Below are 18,990 nucleotides of genomic sequence, written 5' to 3'. Positions count from 1 at the left end.
ATGACATTTATTTAAAAAAATAATCTTCAACAACAGTTTAGCAGCCGGGACACAGGGCTTCCGAACACCAGGCTAAAGCGTCCGCTCAAAATGTAATAGTCATCATTCACGCCGAGCTGCCCAGCATGACGTTTCTTTCTGGGTCATTCACTTTGTCCTCCATTAGGCAAGGCAAGTTTATTTATATAGCACATTTCATACACAATGGAAATTCAAAGTGCTTTACATAAAAGATTGTTTAATTAAAACAATCAACATAAATAAAAACAGATTAAGAGATAAAAAAAAAATATAAAATAAAATAATACCCCTATCTGAGATGGAAGAGATTGAGCTGGTTTACGGTGCTACTGGACCTCCAGCCCAGGGACATACTCTGCTGGGGTGGTGCTACACCAGTAATGCCCAGCGGGGCCCCCACAGAGCACGCTTCTGCTGCCGTTACCCTTAACAACGCTCTCAGTGTCTTCTTATACTCTCAGCAGTATAAGTAACTTACTTCTTCACTCGCCTCATCAGAGTGAAGACTCTTCCGCTCTCCATCCATTAGTGCAACAAGAGGGTAGACGACAACAACTATCGGCTTTGCATACCTATCGTTCGCCTTTGCTAACTCATTCACCACTAGCGGAGTGAGCTGGAAAATCTAACTTTTCCCGAACCCCATGGGAGGAAGCCCACACATACATGGCCACCAACAAAACTTAGCAAACATTGTTCTTGCTCCGGCTTTAAATTCTGTATATACGGCAGTTTTCCAACAACAGACCGAATAGCTTTTCTCACGTCTTTCTCCGCTGCCATTACTGAACTCCAACTCAAACTGACATGCTACATCAACGTCATCGTTCTCAGCCACTCACTCTATTCGCTGATTGGTCCTACAAAAAATTGATTTCTAGAAACCTAAGGATATACAGCAGTCCCAGACGTAGTACTGAAGGAAATGAAATTGAGCGGAAGTGCTTAGGAGGGCACAGCCAGGCTAGTTCAGAAGTAACAGCAGAGTGAAAAATGTTTAATTAAGATTCAGTTAGAATTTGTGACATTAGCTTTGTGACTTCTGCAAACGACATGTCATAGAGACGCATTTTACTGATCAATGCTCTTCTAAATTCAGAAAAATTTCCATGTGGTGATGGCCAACTCTCAGCAAGTTTTTCTCTTTTCAAGTTTTTTCAGGATCTAAAGTTGTATTGACTGCTTGTAACTGCAGTTTGGAGGTTACAGATTAAACAGTGTCGACATCTTTTTCCCTACTCTGAGCCTTTTGTCATGTTCCACACACTTCAACTGCATTTACATCTTTATTCATCAATCCAAAATTGCTAGTATCCTCAAGTCTACTGAAACACTGTAAATCAGGATAGCTTTCATCTGACTGTTGATGCTGGTTATGGCCCACCTTAGTGTGCAATTGTTTGTTCTGTTCTTTTACAGTAATTTATCTATACACCAAGCTTGTTCTTGTGCAATGCATAAGCTAAATTCCATGTAACGGAAAATAATGCCTTTTATGTTTCTCTTCCTGATATACGCACCTAACACCTTTTTGCATTCTTAAACAGACCATACTTTTTCTGGGTGAATACCAAATTTCCTTGTCAAATTCAATCTGACTGATTCGGTCACTATGGAGTCCATGTCCTCTCCAAACAATGACTTAGGCCTCGTTTACACTGCATGGTTCAAGTGACCCAAATCCGATTTTTTCCTCTCATGTAGCACAGATCGGATATGACCGGTGAACGTGTAAGCAGGAAAAAAACCCATGGATTCTGATTTTCTCAGATCGGATTCAGGCCTCATTCATATGTGGTAATAAATCGGATATGAATCGGATACGTGCATTTGCGTGTGCCATGTAAGCAGACAAGTCGGATATTCCCCAGTAAAAAAAAATTCCCCGTCGTTAAAAAGTGCGTGATTACAGGCGCGATGGAAGAAAGGATACACACAGTGGAGCAATGCGGAGGTTTCATGTCTTTTGAGTGTTTGGGGCGAAGAGTGCAGGCTAAAATGCAGGATTGTTACAGAAATAAATCTGTATTTGAAGACATTTCACGAGATATGAGGCATCATTTTAAGCGCTCGTGGCTACAGTGCCTCTCCTCCCCTCTTTTTTCTCCACCGTACGAAACCAATGATTTGATGACTTTTCAAAATATTGTGGAAAGAAAAACACTGGATAATTTTATTCACATCTGTATCCATTGCATTTTGTGCTGTTTTACTTAATTTCCCGGGTCAGAACGTCTACATTTAGTAGTTTCAGCAGTGTAGTGTAAATGCAAAAATCGGATATGGGTCAGATGATATAAGCAGGTCGTCAAAAAAATCGGATATAGTCAGAAAATCGGATTTGGGCATCAAGACCTGCAGTGTAAATGCAGCCTTAAACTCACTGTCTGTTCATAAAGGGGTAGCCAGTCCACATTTCTCAGTTGATGGGACTAACCTTCTAACCATTTTGTGAGTTTCTTTGTTACCTCACAAATCAAACACTAAAACTTCTCTGATCAACAGAGGCTACACTTGTTAACACAGATCAACTATTGTTAAGCTTCTTTGGCAGAGCAAAGGATACCACAATATTACTATCACTTTACGCTAATCTGCTTGAACAGACAAAATAAAATATTAGCATGTAATGCTAACCTTCTCTGTGAACAGAGAATGAACAAAAAAATTTAAAAAAAAAAAAAAAAGAATAACTAGCACATTATGCTAATCTTCCCTGCCTGAAACAGAGGATCAACTTTCATCTCTAAAAGAAAATTTTAGAGGGTAACCTTTTAACAAAACTCTACAGCAGTCTAATAACTCTTCTCTGGCGGTCTTCAGTGGCTCTTTGAATGGAGTGAAACTTACCAAATCGTTAGTTGTATGGAAAGATTCCATCTGGAACTCAGAAAGTTATTTTGTTGAGCTTGAAGTTTCAAGATTCAGTCTGGAACTCAGAAAGTTAATTCTTTGTTGAGATCTTTTGTTGCTTGAATTTTGATTCAGGTTTCAGTTCCATCTGGGTCACAGTGCCATCTGTTGGAAACTATTTACTTCTAACATGTAAAAAAAATCAGAAGCTTAGACAAGGAGACATTGAGGTATCTTTTAAGAAGTAGTTCTTTATTGCGTCACTGTAACATCTCAATCTCATCTGACTAATGGAACTTTTACATTGCAATGTATACATTTAGGGGGAGGGATTTACATAGAGGTGGAGCAAACTCGTATACAGGTTTAGGAAACCTGTATTGAAAACTGAGAGTAATAACTTATTCAAACATTGAGACTCAAGAACAGGAATGCCAGGACTCTCTCTTGCTGAGACAAAAGCTCACAAGAGTCCCCAAGTGTTTCAGTAATCTGTTTAATTTAATTTACAATAGGGGATTATCACGCTCTCGGGTTTCTGAGATTTTCAGTGCAGCTTCAAATGGCTTTAAATGACACCAGACGATGAATAAGGGTCTTATCTAGGGAAACGATTGTAAGCCTCCTCTGTCCCCTGAACGACCGGTTGACTTCCTGAGTCTATGAAACCACTCCCTCAGAAACAGGCAGTGCGCTGAGATTGGTTAGTTTGGGCTGGTGTGTGGTGATTGGCTAAACTGTCGCTCACGTTGTCCGGAAGATTAACGCCCATAACCTTTATGGGCGAAATGTGCCTGCGCTCCGGTCCAGATGTAAATAATGGTGTCAAACTGCAGTATCAGTTTGAGGCAGAATCAGACCGAGAAAGCGGCGATGAAGAGAGGCAAGCAGAACCACACCACACACAGCCCTTACTAAACATTTCTGAATGATACTTTGCTACATTTTTTAACTTTATACACATTTGTTTTACACAATAGCATCTGACTGGCAACAATAGCAACTGACTGGCTACTAATGTTATACTCAAACAGCGTTGGCATTAGTTTACGTTCTTGATCAAATCGGAAATAACGTCATAAAGCATATATACATGAAAAATACATTTAAAACATTAGTACTTATACAAAATTCAGGTCCATAATGTTTGTACGCGTTTGCCGTAGACACAAAATAGCATAACTAGTAGCCTAGTGGCTAAACCCAGACAGCAAACTGACATTGAATCAACGTGGAAACGACGTCTCCCATGACATTGAAACAACGTTGATTTTGCTCATCGAATTAACGTTGAACCAACGTCAGACGCGGCATTCTTCAAAGCTAAATGAAAATCGAAAATTGGTTTGCTTTCATAACGTTGAAACAACGCCTTGATTTCAAGTTGATTTTCCGTTAGTTTTGAAAGAATGACACGTCTGACGTTGGTTCAACATTAATTCGATGAGCAAAACAATGTCAGATCAACGTTGTTTCTATGTCATATTTCCACGTTGATTCAATGTCAGTTTGCTATCTGGGAAGCCAGCGCTGGCATTTGAAAAAAAAAAAAAACCCACAAGGCTACGTCTGGAATTATACATGCAAATACATTTAAAATGATTAAGTCTTAGCCTAGTTACTGGTTGTGGCCCCACAACTGCTGTCTCTGGTTTTAAAGTCCCTGTAAAGTCAAAATTAAGTATGTGTTCTGAGTTTGTCACACCACAGAAAAATGTGTTATTAGCCACCCAGCCAAATTTGAATGATAAAAAAGCCGGCAAGTACATAAAATAAACTATCAAAATCGTGAAAATATGAGCAGTATTCTCTGCTCTCAAACGCTGGGGGCGTGTCCGCTGGCTGCGTGGAAACCACGCCCACTCACGGGAAAGATAGCCGTTTCGGTCCCGTTCACCAGTAATTTTACGAGGTGGCTAATTCGTAACAATTCATACGACCTCAGTCGTACAAATTAGTACGATTTTTTCTAAATCGTACATATTTTACGAATTGGCCAATTCGTATGAATTCGTACGAATGACCTACCCCTGACCCCGCCCCTAAACATAACCGTCACGTGGGTTTAGACAAATCGTATGAATTCGCACGAGTGAGGTCGTACGAATTAGTACGAATTAGCCACTTTTTAATCACTCGTACGAATTGGTCGTGAGATAGGGTAGGATTATCAGTGAAGAATCAGTGAATCCCAGTTGTCTCTGAGGAAAGTTTATAAAACGATGATGATCCAGTGTAAAACGATCACTACAGAGGCGGGTGTTGGCGGTGATCCTCAGTTCTTCATCAACAAGGTTGGTTCTCTAAAAACCTCTTCTTGATGTGATCGTTTTCAGGGAATTTAAATGAAGATACCGATCTGTTTTGTACATGATCGCATCCAGGGAATAGCCTATGCATTTCTGTGTCGAATAGCTAGCTAGAAAACTGTAGGCTGTAGTAACTAATAGTGCTGACAGTCACTCGCGATTGAGCGGCGAATGTGCTCTATTGTTAGGGGAGAGATGAGATCAGCAAAATGCGTCATCAAATAGGGGCTTGTCCAGGAGCTCATGGGCTCCAGTGCGTCATTGAGCCCTGTTTTAGCCCCGCCCAAAAAATCCGTAAAATTGCAATGGTGAAAAACTGTTTAAAGGTCTAACTCCACATTTCAGTACTTCACAGTTCACAGTCTTTGTAATGTGTTTTAGCAATACATATGTAACATTTATAATGCGTTTAGAACTTTTTTGTAGAATTGCCTTTACAGGGACTTTAAAGTTGGAACTATTCATATTGGGCTATCCAAGTTATTTCACATATTTAAACTTCTTTTTAAGTAACGCAATAGTCACTTTCACTGGTAATTAGTTACTTTTGTAATGATGTAACTCAGTTACTAACTCAGTTACTTTTTGTGAGAAGTAACTAGTAACTCTAACTATTTTTAAAAAAAAGGAACTTACCCAACACTGTACCTGATAGGCCAGGGAAATAGCCTGAACTATCTCGTTGCTGATGGTCTGTTTGGAAGCGGGGAGCCCCATCTTGGATGACCCGAAACACACCAGCAACTGGTCTGTCTTCCTCCATTGAGAAGACCTCTGAACATAAATATTGAGAGCTCTGACAGGGCAGAGCAGATGAAGTCTCTCGTCTTCCCTGTTATAAGGTGGAGGATGAAATGCCTGCAGAACTGTTGGCCGTGCAGTGTTAGAAGGCACCTTAGTCACAAACTCCAGACACTCAGAGAGGCCCTGAAGATCTCCTACTCTTTTAAGAGAAGTGAAGAGAACAGCTTGTTTTCACAGTTTACACAGCTCTGGATGAGGGTAGAATATTGAACCCTCGGCCTGAGAAAGCAGGTCCCTCCTGATGGGAATCTCCCATGGAAGGCCTTCCAGAAGTAAAACGTAAAACGAGCAAAATGTCTGAGAACCATGCTCGGGCCGACCACAACGGGACTGGAGTTGGCTGACCCTCTCCAGAACTCCTGGGAGCAGAACAATGGGGGGAAATTCAGGGACCCGGATACGTTAGAGAAAACTACAGTGGACAGTGTGTCGTCTCTTGAGACGCAAACAGATCCACTTCCACTGGGCCAAACCTCTCGCATATCGAATCCACCACCTTGGGGTGGAGTCTCCATTCCCTGGGCCTCAGCCCCTGCCTCGACAGGATGTCTGCCTCCCAATACTGGTCCCATACAGGGATGTATGTTGCTCTGAGAGACAATAGTCTCCACTGGGACCACAGGAGGATCTGATGCGCAAGTCTAGAGGACTGATGCGCGTAGAGGGCGCAATCTTAGGCCCCCCTAATGATATAAATAGGACATGCTGTCTTTTCTCACAAGAACGTGGTGATTCTTGAGGTGTGGGAGGAAGCTCCTCAGAGCCCGGAAGACTGCAAATATTTCTAGGCAATTTATAACAAGAGTAATGATGGTCCTGCCACAGACCTCTCGTAAAGTGGCAGTCCATGACCGCACCCCAGCCCGTGAGGTATGCGTCTGTCGAAATGGCTTTCTGGCAACATGGCGCTCCCAGCACTGGACCTTGGAACAGGGTTCTTCCACATAGATAGGGAATGAAGGCATCTGATTGTAACCCTGATCATTCGGAATGGGTTCCTCCTCTGGGAAAACCCCTTGGTTTTTAACCACCACTGCAGGGCTCTCACTTGCAGCAGGCCAAAGGGTATCATGTTGGACGCAGCTGCTATGAGCCCTAACAACCTCTGAAAGTGTTTCACAGTGATAGCCTGGCCTAGCTTTATCCTGGTCACCATGGCCAGGATGGATTTGTTACGTGTGTGAGACAATTGAGCCGGCCGGGGCCAATTGCTGGAAAACTGTTGTGGGACAGAGGTAAGTTGCCTGTATATACACCCCCTGAGCAAATTGAGTTGATTATCAAACGTACTTGTCCTGAACTTTGTTAATAACACATTATTTGAGGAGATTTGATTAATTCTGATTAACTGATTAATTCAGGTGTGCCTGACCTCAGTAGTCACAACAACAATAATCAGACACACCAGGATGAATCAGTTTGTCCAATAATGGAAGACAGGGAACAAGGGAGCTGGCTGAAGTTCAGGAAGTAGTGCAGATGTGCATAAAGCCTATAGATAGGTGAAACAATGTATGGCATTAAAATGCCACAAGAGCAGTTTGAAAGCAGTCAGCTGGCTCAGTCAGTGCAGTTTCTCCAGAGCAGCTGCACAAGCCTTGATAACAACACAGCTGTTTCATAATTGGCTGTGTTCACCGATGACAATGATCGTGTTTGTTTCCTATTTACTCTGACACCTTCAGTTGCTAATGTTTACAAATACTTGTTTTATAACAGTAAAAACTCCTTTTTTCATTGAATTGTAATGTTATATTGTGTCATTTTTATCAAAATAACCTTTATGGTTAGCCCAAAGACGCTTATAAGTAAACATGGCAACACAAAATCTCTGAATCAGCCTTCCAAACATAAACAAAACATGTCTTTGGTCACTGTAATTATTACTTTAGTCAAAAATACAGATACCAAAAACAAGTGATGCCAGAACGTTGCTACCACAATGTCAATTATCATGGTTTTGTCATGTTTCATACACATGGAATGATAATGTTAGGAATTCACTCCCATTTTAAAATGCAGTTGTCACTCCCGAAACTTTAGAGTGTTCATGTGGCCTTTATCCAGTCCTTGATTGTGGTAAATGAGGAAAGGGTGTGTGTGATTTTAGACAAGGGAGAAAAGTGTGAATGGTGAGGGAGAGCTTGTGACTGATAAGTTTTGTTTTTATTGTTAATACCACACTAAATAAGTTTGTCTTCCTATAAATATTATAATACATATTATCTTAAAAGTGTTGTTGGGATGAAATTTTGAGCTCAGAGCTCTCTCCTCGAAATAAGCACGCCACATAAGCATATTTTATACTATATCTGATTATCTGAATTGACAGCAATTTATTTAATTATGTTTTTCATAATTTCATAAAAGTTATTCAGTCAAATGTCACCTTATTCACCTTTTCCATCAAGCATTGTTTGACATTAGTAACATATTAACGTTTCCAACACCCAGCCTTCATGCAGTTCAAAATAATTGCCACCAGGTGGCACTATAACCATATTTTCAGAACCACATATCATTTATGGTTTATAAAAGATTGTGTCCCGCGAAAACCTTTCTGCGCAACAGCAACGAGTGCGCGTTAAACAAACGCGCGCGCACAGAGAGAGAGAGAGAGAGAGAGAGAGAGAGAGAGAGAGAGAGAGAGAGAGATTTGAAATGGTTCATTAATACATAATTAAATTGAATTTACAGAAATAAAACCTACTGTTTATTTCCACTGCATTCCTTCCCTCACCCCATACGTATCTGAATATCTGTGTGCACTTGAGTTTCTATGAAAGCTTGTTACACTTTAGTGAGGTGCGTGTGCAGCGGCAGCGACAGATGGTGGGCTCCTCATCCCTCGGGAAGGCAATCTCTACGAATGCGAGCGCGTGTCAATCACCCGCTCTCATGTGATGGCTCCTGCCAGTGACGTGCCCACCATATGGCCTGGCATCAGAGCAGGTATGTAACCCTTCCTGCTAGGGATGCCACACCGCCTCGCTGCAGTCCGGAAAAGGATAACGCATACCGGATCACAGACAATCGCGCCTCTCTTTTTCTTAGTCTCCGAAAGCATGAAGATGATGTAGACGTACGCGCCTTCACCCGTTGAGCACCATAAACTAGGTGAGTTTTTCAGACGTGATAGAATACATAATCAAAACAAATAATAATTTAATATGAATATTTTTAAGAAATCATGCCATCTACTGATGCTGGTGGAATTATTTGTATTCATTCGTCTATTTAGAATTTTTTTTAATCATCTGTGATACCTTTTCTCAGAGAATGGTACGTTTTAATTAGGGCATCCGTGGAATATATGTGAGCCATAAATCTGATTTGACTACAGAAGCAGGTGTTATCGATAACGGCTACACAGGTTACACTAATCCAGGTTATATAGCCTAGATAAGCTATATTTAATTACATTACGACAAATGCTTAGATAGTGTTGTTTCTCGTAGGCCTAGTATGTTGTGCAAATTGTTTGTTACGTTTTCAGTGACTTTTATGGAGATATTACTAATAATGCAGGCTTTCTTGTGGGTTGTCAGTAAGTAGAGTTAACGTCAGTATTTTTAACAATCAGCAGTTAATAGCTACGAATAATGTGACATAATAATTTGCATAGTAGCTAGTATAGGCCTATTGTCAACCAATTATTTAAAAACAAAAACTTGTTCATCAGAAGGCGTTTTCACAACAAAGACACTTGACTGTCAACTTTTTTTTTTGACAGTTAAATTGAGTGACTTTTTTAAATTGCAATAAAAAAAATGCTTTTAGGCCTATATGTTCGTAAGTTAAATTAAATTAGCTAACTATCTTGGAAAGTTTTTTTTTTCTTTATCAACTATGGTTTTATAACAGATGGTAATGGAAAATAGGGGACAGGAGGGAGACCGACGGCAGTGTTAGAACCTATAGCCTACATGGGACCCCGCCCTCATCTAAATGAGCCAGGAATTGACTATTGTGGTCATAAATGAGATCGTATTACAATTGAATCTTAAACTGACTCTTTCGATAATTTTCCCTTTTTTATTATTCGCCGTTTTTAATGGTTTTCGATGAGTTTTTTTTTTTGGTTCATTTCATGTTTTTTGATGTGCTGGAATGCCGCCAGAAGATGGAAAGGAAAGGGCGAAGGGGGTGCTCGCTGCTCAAATCGGGTACCCCGAGACCCCCACCCCACCTCGTGTGAGGACCTGCTGCGAGGGGCCAAACAGGACTACATAAATTGGGAATTGGGGAGTGAGACCGTCTGGCGACGGATGTCGCTCTGGTTGAATTAAAATACCTCTTTAGAAGTCGTCTCCCACAGATATATGACGCTTGGTTTTTATAGCTTTCACATAGCCGACTACGGGCCTGTTACCCATTTAAATTACATTTTCATTTTTAAAATCGTTCGTTTAATCAAAATGGTATAGCTAACAGAAACTATACAACCCCTATTTACTTCAGTGACAGCAGAGTGCATTAACATTTCCAATGTATGGGGTGCGGTTGTTATTAATATTTCAAACAACATTTGTGTTGTAGCCAAGCCTACACAATTTCCACGTCACGGTTTAATTATTAAAACATTTGTTTACATTTTGTTTATGTTTCAGTGGCTCCGCCATGTTGACAAGATTATTCAACGAACCTTCACTGCTTCCGGACATGGAGAAGTTCGGCGGCTGGGTGGATGACAGCGGGAGCGAGTGCTCCAAAACCAAGGACGAAGAGCAGGAGCGCTGTCGCCTAGGCGACGAGGACTTGGACGATTTGAAAGGCGGGAGCAGCCGGGATCAGTCGGAAATTGCAGGGGAGGAGGACGATGATGAGGATGTTGATGAAGATGATTGTGGAGATGAGGGGGACGGAGACAGACCTAAAAAACGTGGGCCAAAAAAACGCAAAATGACGCCGGCTAGGTTAGAGCGCTCGAAAGTAAGGCGCCAAAAAGCGAACGCTAGAGAACGCACGCGCATGCACGATCTAAATTCAGCACTTGACAATCTACGCAAGGTAGTACCATGCTATTCAAAAACTCAAAAACTCTCTAAAATTGAAACATTACGGTTGGCGAAAAACTACATTTGGGCGCTGTCAGAAATCCTGCGCAATGGGAAGAGACCGGACGTGGTATCGTATGTACAGACACTGTGCAAAGGCCTCTCCCAACCCACGACCAATCTGGTGGCTGGGTGCCTCCAACTTAACTCAAGGAATTTTCTAACGGAACAATGTCAAGAGGGAGCGCGCTTTCACTTGCCCACCCCTTCATTCTCCATGCACGCATATCCATATCAATGCTCTCGTCTATCAAGTACACATTGTCAGTCCGGGTCCAATGCACATAGCCTCCGAAATCACTCTTTCTGTTCGGCCTATGAGGCACTGTACACCGAAGGCACGTCCCCAGAATATAACAGTCCAGATTACGAGGGCCACCACAGCCCTCCGGTGTGTGTGAATGGTAACTTTGCACTGAGACAACAGGAGCCACTCTCGCCAGAGGCGGAAAGAGGTTATCAATATTCTATGCATTACACCAGTCTGCATGGCTCACGTTCTTCCACTGCTCATGGTCTTGCTTACGCCCCATCAGGTGCTCGCAGTGGCAGCGCGCACTCAGAGAACCTTCCACCGTTTCATGATGTACACGTGCACCACGATCGGGCGCCTGCATACGAAGAACTTAACGCCTTTTTCCACAATTAGGGGATTTTCCCTGCTAATGCCCATTTGGGAGGAGAGGGAGGGGACCGAGGAAAAGTGAAATACAATTCCACATTCAAAACATTAACTAATTTAAGTTTCGCTACTGTTCTCTTGAACCAGTTTTTTTTTTTTTTTTTTTTTTTTTTACATTACTGGACAGTAATTTTGTTTTTACAGTTTACATAATGACAAAATGTATATAAAAGAGGTCAGGACATGAATCCAAATGCTAAAACACATTTTACCAAGTTGTAGTTCTATTTATGATTGATTAAAATGTTTGAACCGTAACGAGTCTCTAATGTAATGACAAGAAGAAGAAATGATAAATGAACTAAATTGTTAAATTAAGTCTGTTTCTTGATCAAACAAATAAAGCATATTGTTCCAGTATTATCTGGGGCTGTCATTTCCCATTGGGAATTGGTCAGACAGAAATTGTAAGAATTTACGAATAAACAAACATGTGAGTACACCAGTTGCTATGGAAGAGTACAAATTCAGTGATAAGAAAAATGAAAACGAAAAAAAAATATCTCATTCGTTATTTTAATGGAATTTTAAGGTTTACAACATTATGTCTAATATATTTCAGTAGACAGGTGCAATTTCACATTTATCACATCCAAATTAAAATTCTGACGGTAGTCCAATCTGTCTGATTTTACAATAGTGCTATATAAAATTGCAAAGCTGTTGGAAGACTAATTACATTAGAACATAGCATTATTTGTGGATAATAAAAATCAGATTGTGAACATTTGGGTAACTAAATTAACTTGATTTGTCGTATTTTGGTTATAGTTAGCATATTTTGTATAATAGTACACAATAGTGTGTGTGTGGGTGTGTGTGTGTGTGAATAAGGTAACTTTCCTGGCATGTTATACATTTCAAATATTGATGACGTGGAAGAGCAAAACAATTGCGCTAAACTAGTGGAAAAAGTCATGAGGTTATTGAGGTTTAAATAATCATATATTTATTTACAAATAATAATAATAATTTACAATTATTAGAATGTGTTTTGCAATCTCAGTGTGAGCATTGTAAACATTTCACATAAACTAAAATATCTATAAAGATTTGCTTATTCAAAAGCGTTAACATTCCTCGATGGCTTAAATAGCCTATATCGACATGTCCATTTGGTTTGCATTCTAGTTAAATGAGTTATGTCCTATTTCACTTCAATTTCAGTCTGTGAAGCATTTTATTGTTATTAACCTATGCAGTATTATTTTCCTAGTCCGACAAAAATATTAATACGATTTTTAGCAAGATGGCACTTTATAAATAAATTAACTAATACGCTACTGCATTTTACTTTGTCATTATTATTACATTAGCTTACTTCTCCCATGTTTAGAATTTAGATAGCATGAACATTAATTTCATTATCATTTTGATTTAAAACACGACAATTGTTATTATTATAATTGTTATTATTATTATTTTTTAGGATATGCCAACTATTCAGTCGAAATTACGTTACATTTTTAGCAATCATAAATATACAATTAAAGCGACGTAATGTGCACAAATAAATAGTTTGTGATAGTGACGCATGCAACAAATGTTTTATTCATTTAAGCTCCGTGTCGTTGTTATTGTTACCTTATGACTACTTTCATGTTGTAGCATGCTTACTGCATTGTGTCTAACTTCTTAAAATATTATTCATTAATTAAAAATATATCGGAATAGCTATGTATAATTACAGGTATGTACACTACATTAAATTGCTTTTAAACGTTGGCCTTTTTCTTTTAGTTTGTAAGTTGTTGCTATCAATTAACACATTTAGATGGACAGTTCTTTGCTATGGAATGCCTGGTGAACACTTTTCATTTTCCAGGCAGTCTTTTAGTACTACATTTGCAATAGGCCTATGCCTACACTTTTAGAATGACAGTTGGTGGCTTTTACTTTTGCTTAAAACGGTTAACTTTTGTTTTATTTAGATCCAGTTCCTAGTCGTGTGTGCTCCAGTTGGCTAAATGTGTTACATTGTTACAAGTCTATTAGCTAATTTATTGTTACATTGTTACAAGTCTATTAGTTCCAAGTGTCATCCATTAGCAGAGGAAAATGAAGCTTTTCTAAGGTTCCTTAAAAACCCAGAACAACGTTTCTAAACAACTGTGAAATAAAATGTACACACACGTCCATTCAATTAGATTACAAAATAAGTTTAGGCTACATTTTTATTTTCTATGCTTCTATTTTCTTGTATTTTAGGCGCAAGTCAGGTAATGTTCATTCAAGAAACCTGTGCGTTCAAAGTGATTGTTTTTCTTGTGATTCTGGCATTGATGTGTCGAGCCCAGAGGGTAAAAGCCAACAAGGACAAAAGGCGCTCCCTCCTTAAACTCGACCACAGCCGAGGTGATCTTAAGCGGCGTCCAGAGGCCACGGGCTGGCACGGAACCCAGAGACTCAGGAGACACGCGCTTGCCAATTCGCTAAATGTCTTAGCGTCAGTGCGCACGGCCAGCGGGGCAGCCCACCACAGCGATGCCAGCTGCGCCGTGTGCCAAGCCTGGCCAAAGCTGCGCTGCTGGGTGGAGGCGGTGTTTCTTTCCTAATTCAGCAGCATCTGTTCATTATTTCATATTTTATAGGGAAGAAGGGTTCAACTATATGCTAGCAACTGGAAACAGCACGGCCTACCACCGGGGCTGCACAGCGTAACAGTTGGAACAGACATGCAGGACTGTACATTAACTCATTTGAAAGAAAAAAAAAAATAGACCTGTAATAGCGTAACGCGGGTAAACAGGATTTGGCAAAAAAAAAATAATAATAATAATAATAATATACATACATATATATATATATATATATATACTATATATATATATATATATATATATATATATATATATATATATATACACACACTATAAGGGGCAGCAGTATTAAAAAGAAACACAAGGGCAATTGAAACATATTCACAAAATAAATATTGATATAATATCTAAATAAAACTTCACGGCGAAAACGGAAAAATGTTTAACGCGTAGCCTACTAAATTAATGTAATGAGATGACAGAGATAACATTACTTTACAGGCATCTAAATTTACTTTTAACATCGATTGCGTCAGATTTGAAAATGGCAAATAAATATCATGTTACAGTCCACGAATAGTCCGTATAGGCTATAGTATGCCTCAATGTACCTGTTAATTTAAAGGAATATTAATTTCTGTATTGATTATTTTTTCAAAGGGGTTTTCACGTTTTAAATTACGCATAGCATTTTGTTTTATTTTAAGGAAATGCCCGTTTACATGTAAAACGTTGAAGTGATTTTCTGCCAAGGCATTATAGGCCTATCCGTTTTTCTATAGATTTTTTCCGCTTATGTTTTAATCTTCCAATGATTCATATTTAAGGAACCTCAATTTACCTTAATGATAATCGATGATTTGACGCTTATATCTCTAAAACATATTTGGTGAACAATGCAATTTTTTTTAAAGAACAACATTCATGCTCCACTTTTAAATTAAATGTGTGTGGTCTCCTTTTTTACATGCAACCACACATACTGATTTTTTTACCCTATTATATGCGTCATGCAGTGACTGTGTTCACTGTACCAATTTCTGCATGCCAGCCACACCCCAGCAGTGCCTGTCATGGAGGCTGGCACAGATTGGCATAGCTTATCAAAATTCCACAGCATCTGTTCACTGTGGCAGGGTGGCACTGCAGAGAAAACGAGTACAAGGAGTTCATAGAATAGAATTATATGTTATAAACAAATGCAAGAATTTTCAGCATACTATGAATATACTTTTATGAAAACAAATTTAAATGCATTTGTTCTTTCAGAAGATGGATTTTGGATGTTTTTTTTTATCTTATACTTTCTATTAGAATGTGTGTGATCAGTGTTGGAATACAAATATAGGCTATAGAGAAGTACCATTTTTTCCTTTTTATAGTGCCATAGTATTTTTTTTCCTTGCATTATTCTGGGTTTACAGCACAGTGTTTATTAGTGTGTGTTTATGTCTTGAGTACATGTGAGTGCGTTGGGGTTGTTCCTTATCTGCACAGATGGCATGTGTTAGGGGGAGGGGGGTATAAGCTTCTGATGATGCCATGCTATGGTCACATGGGCATCGGTAATTGGGCGCCATATTGCCTGGTTTGCAGGGCTCTGGGGCAGCCAGTCACCCAGCTGGACCTGTCAGATGGCATTGAATCCAGCTCACTGCCCTCTACCCTCGCATCCTTTCTTCTCTGTTTCTCTCTCCATCTCTCACTTTTAAATTTTTAAACCCACTGCCACATTTTTCTTTACTGTCTTACATTCACTTGAGCCTTGTAGTATACCAGTCCTCATCTTACCTTAAAACACATCTGTTGTAACACATTTTAAGACTGTGGATGCTTGTACAACAAAATGAATATAATAAAGAATGTTTATGACAAAGAAAAAAATATTCTTGCGTAGAAAAACTTCTCACAAAACTGTAATACAAATTCAACTTTTGCTAACAATATCACATTTAATTTATCATCAAAGCAAACAATCTCATCAAGAAAACAGCTATTGAACATTAAATTGGATAGATAGATAGATAGATAGATAGATAGAGATAGATAGATAGATAGATGCACATTAAAAATGGCCACACCCGTTCTTATATCTTCATAGTAATGAATGTGTTAAGACAAAGAACAAAACAAGATTGTTAAGCAGAAGCGCTTCCCACTTACTGTACTGTAATAAAATACATTTTGATAATATCACATTTAATTTCGTTCATATATATGAAGATGTTTCTCTGTGTGCTTAGTGTTTAGTGCAATACATTTAGCTTGTTTGTGTGTGTTGATGTAGCCTATGATGTGATTATAAACTGGGCCCCTTATAAGAGTGATTTAATTGAGAAACAGATGTTCATCAGATGAGAGTAACCATGTTGTTAGATAGCCATTGTGTCTGTGCTGGCATTGAACTGCTTTACTCTATGCGAAGTGTGGCATCAAATAAAGAAAAACACACCACTTGGGATGCTGAGGATGGGTATTTATTTCATGAATACCAGAATGTGATGTGTACTGAGTGAATGTTTGGAATTGTTCAGAATCCTTGAAATTTTAGCTTGCTGTCGAATGCCTCTTTTTAGGCAGTCACATGTATCTATGTAACTGCTTTAATCACTAGAACTGACAAACCCTCTATGGTCTAATAATCCTCAAAATTCAGTTCAGCACACATACACGCATGTAAGTCTTCGTGTTTTATGAGGACTCTCCATAAACATAATGATTTTTTTATACTCTGCTAACTTTACATTCTACCCCTTAACCCAGCAGTGATTTGACAAGATGCCACCGGTGTGTGTGGCAGGCCGTCGGTGTCCTATTGTGTGTGCTTTGTTGTTTGTATTATTGCTTTTAAATCCAAACTTTTAAACTTTGCTGACTTATAATCACCAACATGCGTTCAAAGAGCTGTTTAGTTTGGACTGGAGTAACCCACTCATGTATCCCCCTCCCATGTTGTTGTCTGTACCACCAGCTTTTCTGCTCTGATAACCCAGCGCAGTACATAGACGAAAACCCGGCAGAAGACAAGAAAAGCGCGGTAGTACATTAGGCCTAGTCCATGTGCATGGGCATTTTTATAAACTGAGTTTTTCTTCATAAAAAAAAAATATATACACTCACCGGCCACTTTATTAGGTACACCTGTCCAACTGCTCGTTAACACTTAATTTCTAAGCAGCCAATCACATGGCGGCAACTCAGTGCATTTAGGCATGTAGACATGGTCAAGACAATCTCCTGCAGTTCAAACCGAGCATCAGTATGGGGAAGAAAGGTGATTTGAGTGACTTTGAACGTGGCATGATTGTTGGTGCCAGAAGGGCTGGTCTGAGTATTTCAGAAACTGCTAATCTACTGGGATTTTCACGCACAACCATCTCTAGGGTTTACAGAGAATGGTCCGAAAAAGAAAAAAACATCCAGTGAGCGGCAGTTCTGTGGGCGGAAATGCCTTGTTGATGCCAGAGGTCAGAGGAGAATGGCCAGACTGGTTCGAGCTGATAGAAGGGCAACAGTGACTCAAATAACCACCCGTTACAACCAAGGTGGGCAGAAGAGCATCTCTGAACGCACAGTACATCGAACTTTGAGGCAGATGGGCTACAGCAGCAGAAGACCACACCGGGTGCCACTCCTTTCAGCTAAGAACAGGAAACTGAGGCTACAATTTGCACAAGCTCATCGAAATTGGACAATAGAAGATTGGAAAAACGTTGTCTGGTCTGATGAGTCTCGATTTCTGCTGCGACATTCGGATGGTAGGGTCAGAATTTGGCGTCTACAACATGAAAGCATGGATCCATCCTGCCTTGTATCAACGGTTCAGGCTGGTGGTGGTGGTGTCATGGTGTGGGGAATATTTTCTTGGCACTCTTTGGGCCCCTTGGTACCAATTGAGCATCGTTGCAACGCCACAGCCTACCTGAGTATTGTTGCTGACCATGTCCATCCCTTTATGACCACAATGTACCCAACTTGTGATGGCTACTTTCAGCAGGATAATGCGCCATGTCATAAAGCTGGAATCATCTCAGACTGGTTTCTTGAACATGACAATGAGTTCGCTGTACTCAAATGGCCTCCACAGTCACCAGATCTCAATCCAATAGAGCATCTTTGGGATGTGGTGGAACGGGAGATTCGCATCATGGATGTGCAGCCGACAAATCTGCGGCAACTGTGTGATGCCATCATGTCAATATGGACCAAACTCCCTGAGGAATGCTTCCAGCACCTTGTTGAATCTATGCCACGAAGAATTGAGGCAGTTCTGAAGGCAAAAGTGGGTCCAACCCGTTACTAGCATGGGGTACCTAATAAAGTGGCCGGTGAGTGTATATATATATATATATAAAAATTTGGTCCACATGAGCACGGTTTAAAAAAAACTCTGTCCACATGAAAATGCAGAAATGCACTATGAAGCGCTGTCAAGAGCATGCCAAACCAAAAGGTGGTGATATAACCCTAACCGTAAAGCCATGTTAGCCTGAAAAACATGTTGTCATAAGCAGTGATCTGTGTAGTATTGCAATCTGACACCTCTGTTCTGCATAATAATGGGAGAACTGTGCATGTATCTGTATACATATTATAAGCCTTGCTAGCACAGTTATTAGCAGCAATACTTTTGCTACATCCATCATTGTACAGTCTTGCCTCATAAACAAAGGAGATATCTGGACACAATCTGACATCAAACAAAGGAGATAGTGCGCACTCCA

The 18,990-nt window shown here is 39.8% G+C and overlaps 2 protein-coding genes across 2 annotated transcripts in view; one reads left to right on the top strand and one right to left on the bottom strand.

The window, feature by feature from the left end:
- Window positions 1-3,022, bottom strand: part of plxdc1 (plexin domain containing 1) — a 101,681-nt gene extending 98,659 nt beyond the window's left edge. Inside the window, exon 1 of the mRNA XM_039685431.2 lies at window positions 2,872-3,022. The gene's annotated coding sequence lies outside the window, so the exon portion shown is untranslated. The remainder of the gene's footprint in view (window positions 1-2,871) is intronic.
- Window positions 3,023-8,688: 5,666 nt separating this feature from the next.
- Window positions 8,689-12,086, top strand: neurod2 (neuronal differentiation 2). Its single transcript, XM_039685433.2, has 2 exons — window positions 8,689-9,104; window positions 10,598-12,086. The coding sequence occupies exon 2, from the start codon at window positions 10,608-10,610 to the stop codon at window positions 11,691-11,693; it is 1,086 nt and encodes a 361-aa protein (XP_039541367.1). The 5' UTR covers window positions 8,689-9,104; window positions 10,598-10,607; the 3' UTR covers window positions 11,694-12,086.
- The last annotated feature ends 6,904 nt before the right edge of the window (window positions 12,087-18,990 follow it).

This window comes from Pimephales promelas, chromosome 17 (assembly GCF_988280905.1).
Source record: "Pimephales promelas chromosome 17, fPimPro1.hap1.1, whole genome shotgun sequence".
Classification (NCBI taxonomy): Eukaryota; Metazoa; Chordata; class Actinopteri; order Cypriniformes; family Leuciscidae; genus Pimephales; species Pimephales promelas.
Note: the sequence above shows the minus strand (reverse complement) of the source record. Positions and strands in the feature narration are given on the sequence as shown.

Excerpts from the sequence above, each read along its gene's own strand:
- neurod2 (XM_039685433.2), top strand. The coding sequence starts at position 10,608 with ATGTTGACAAGATTATTCAACGAACCTTCACTGCTTCCGGACATGGAG.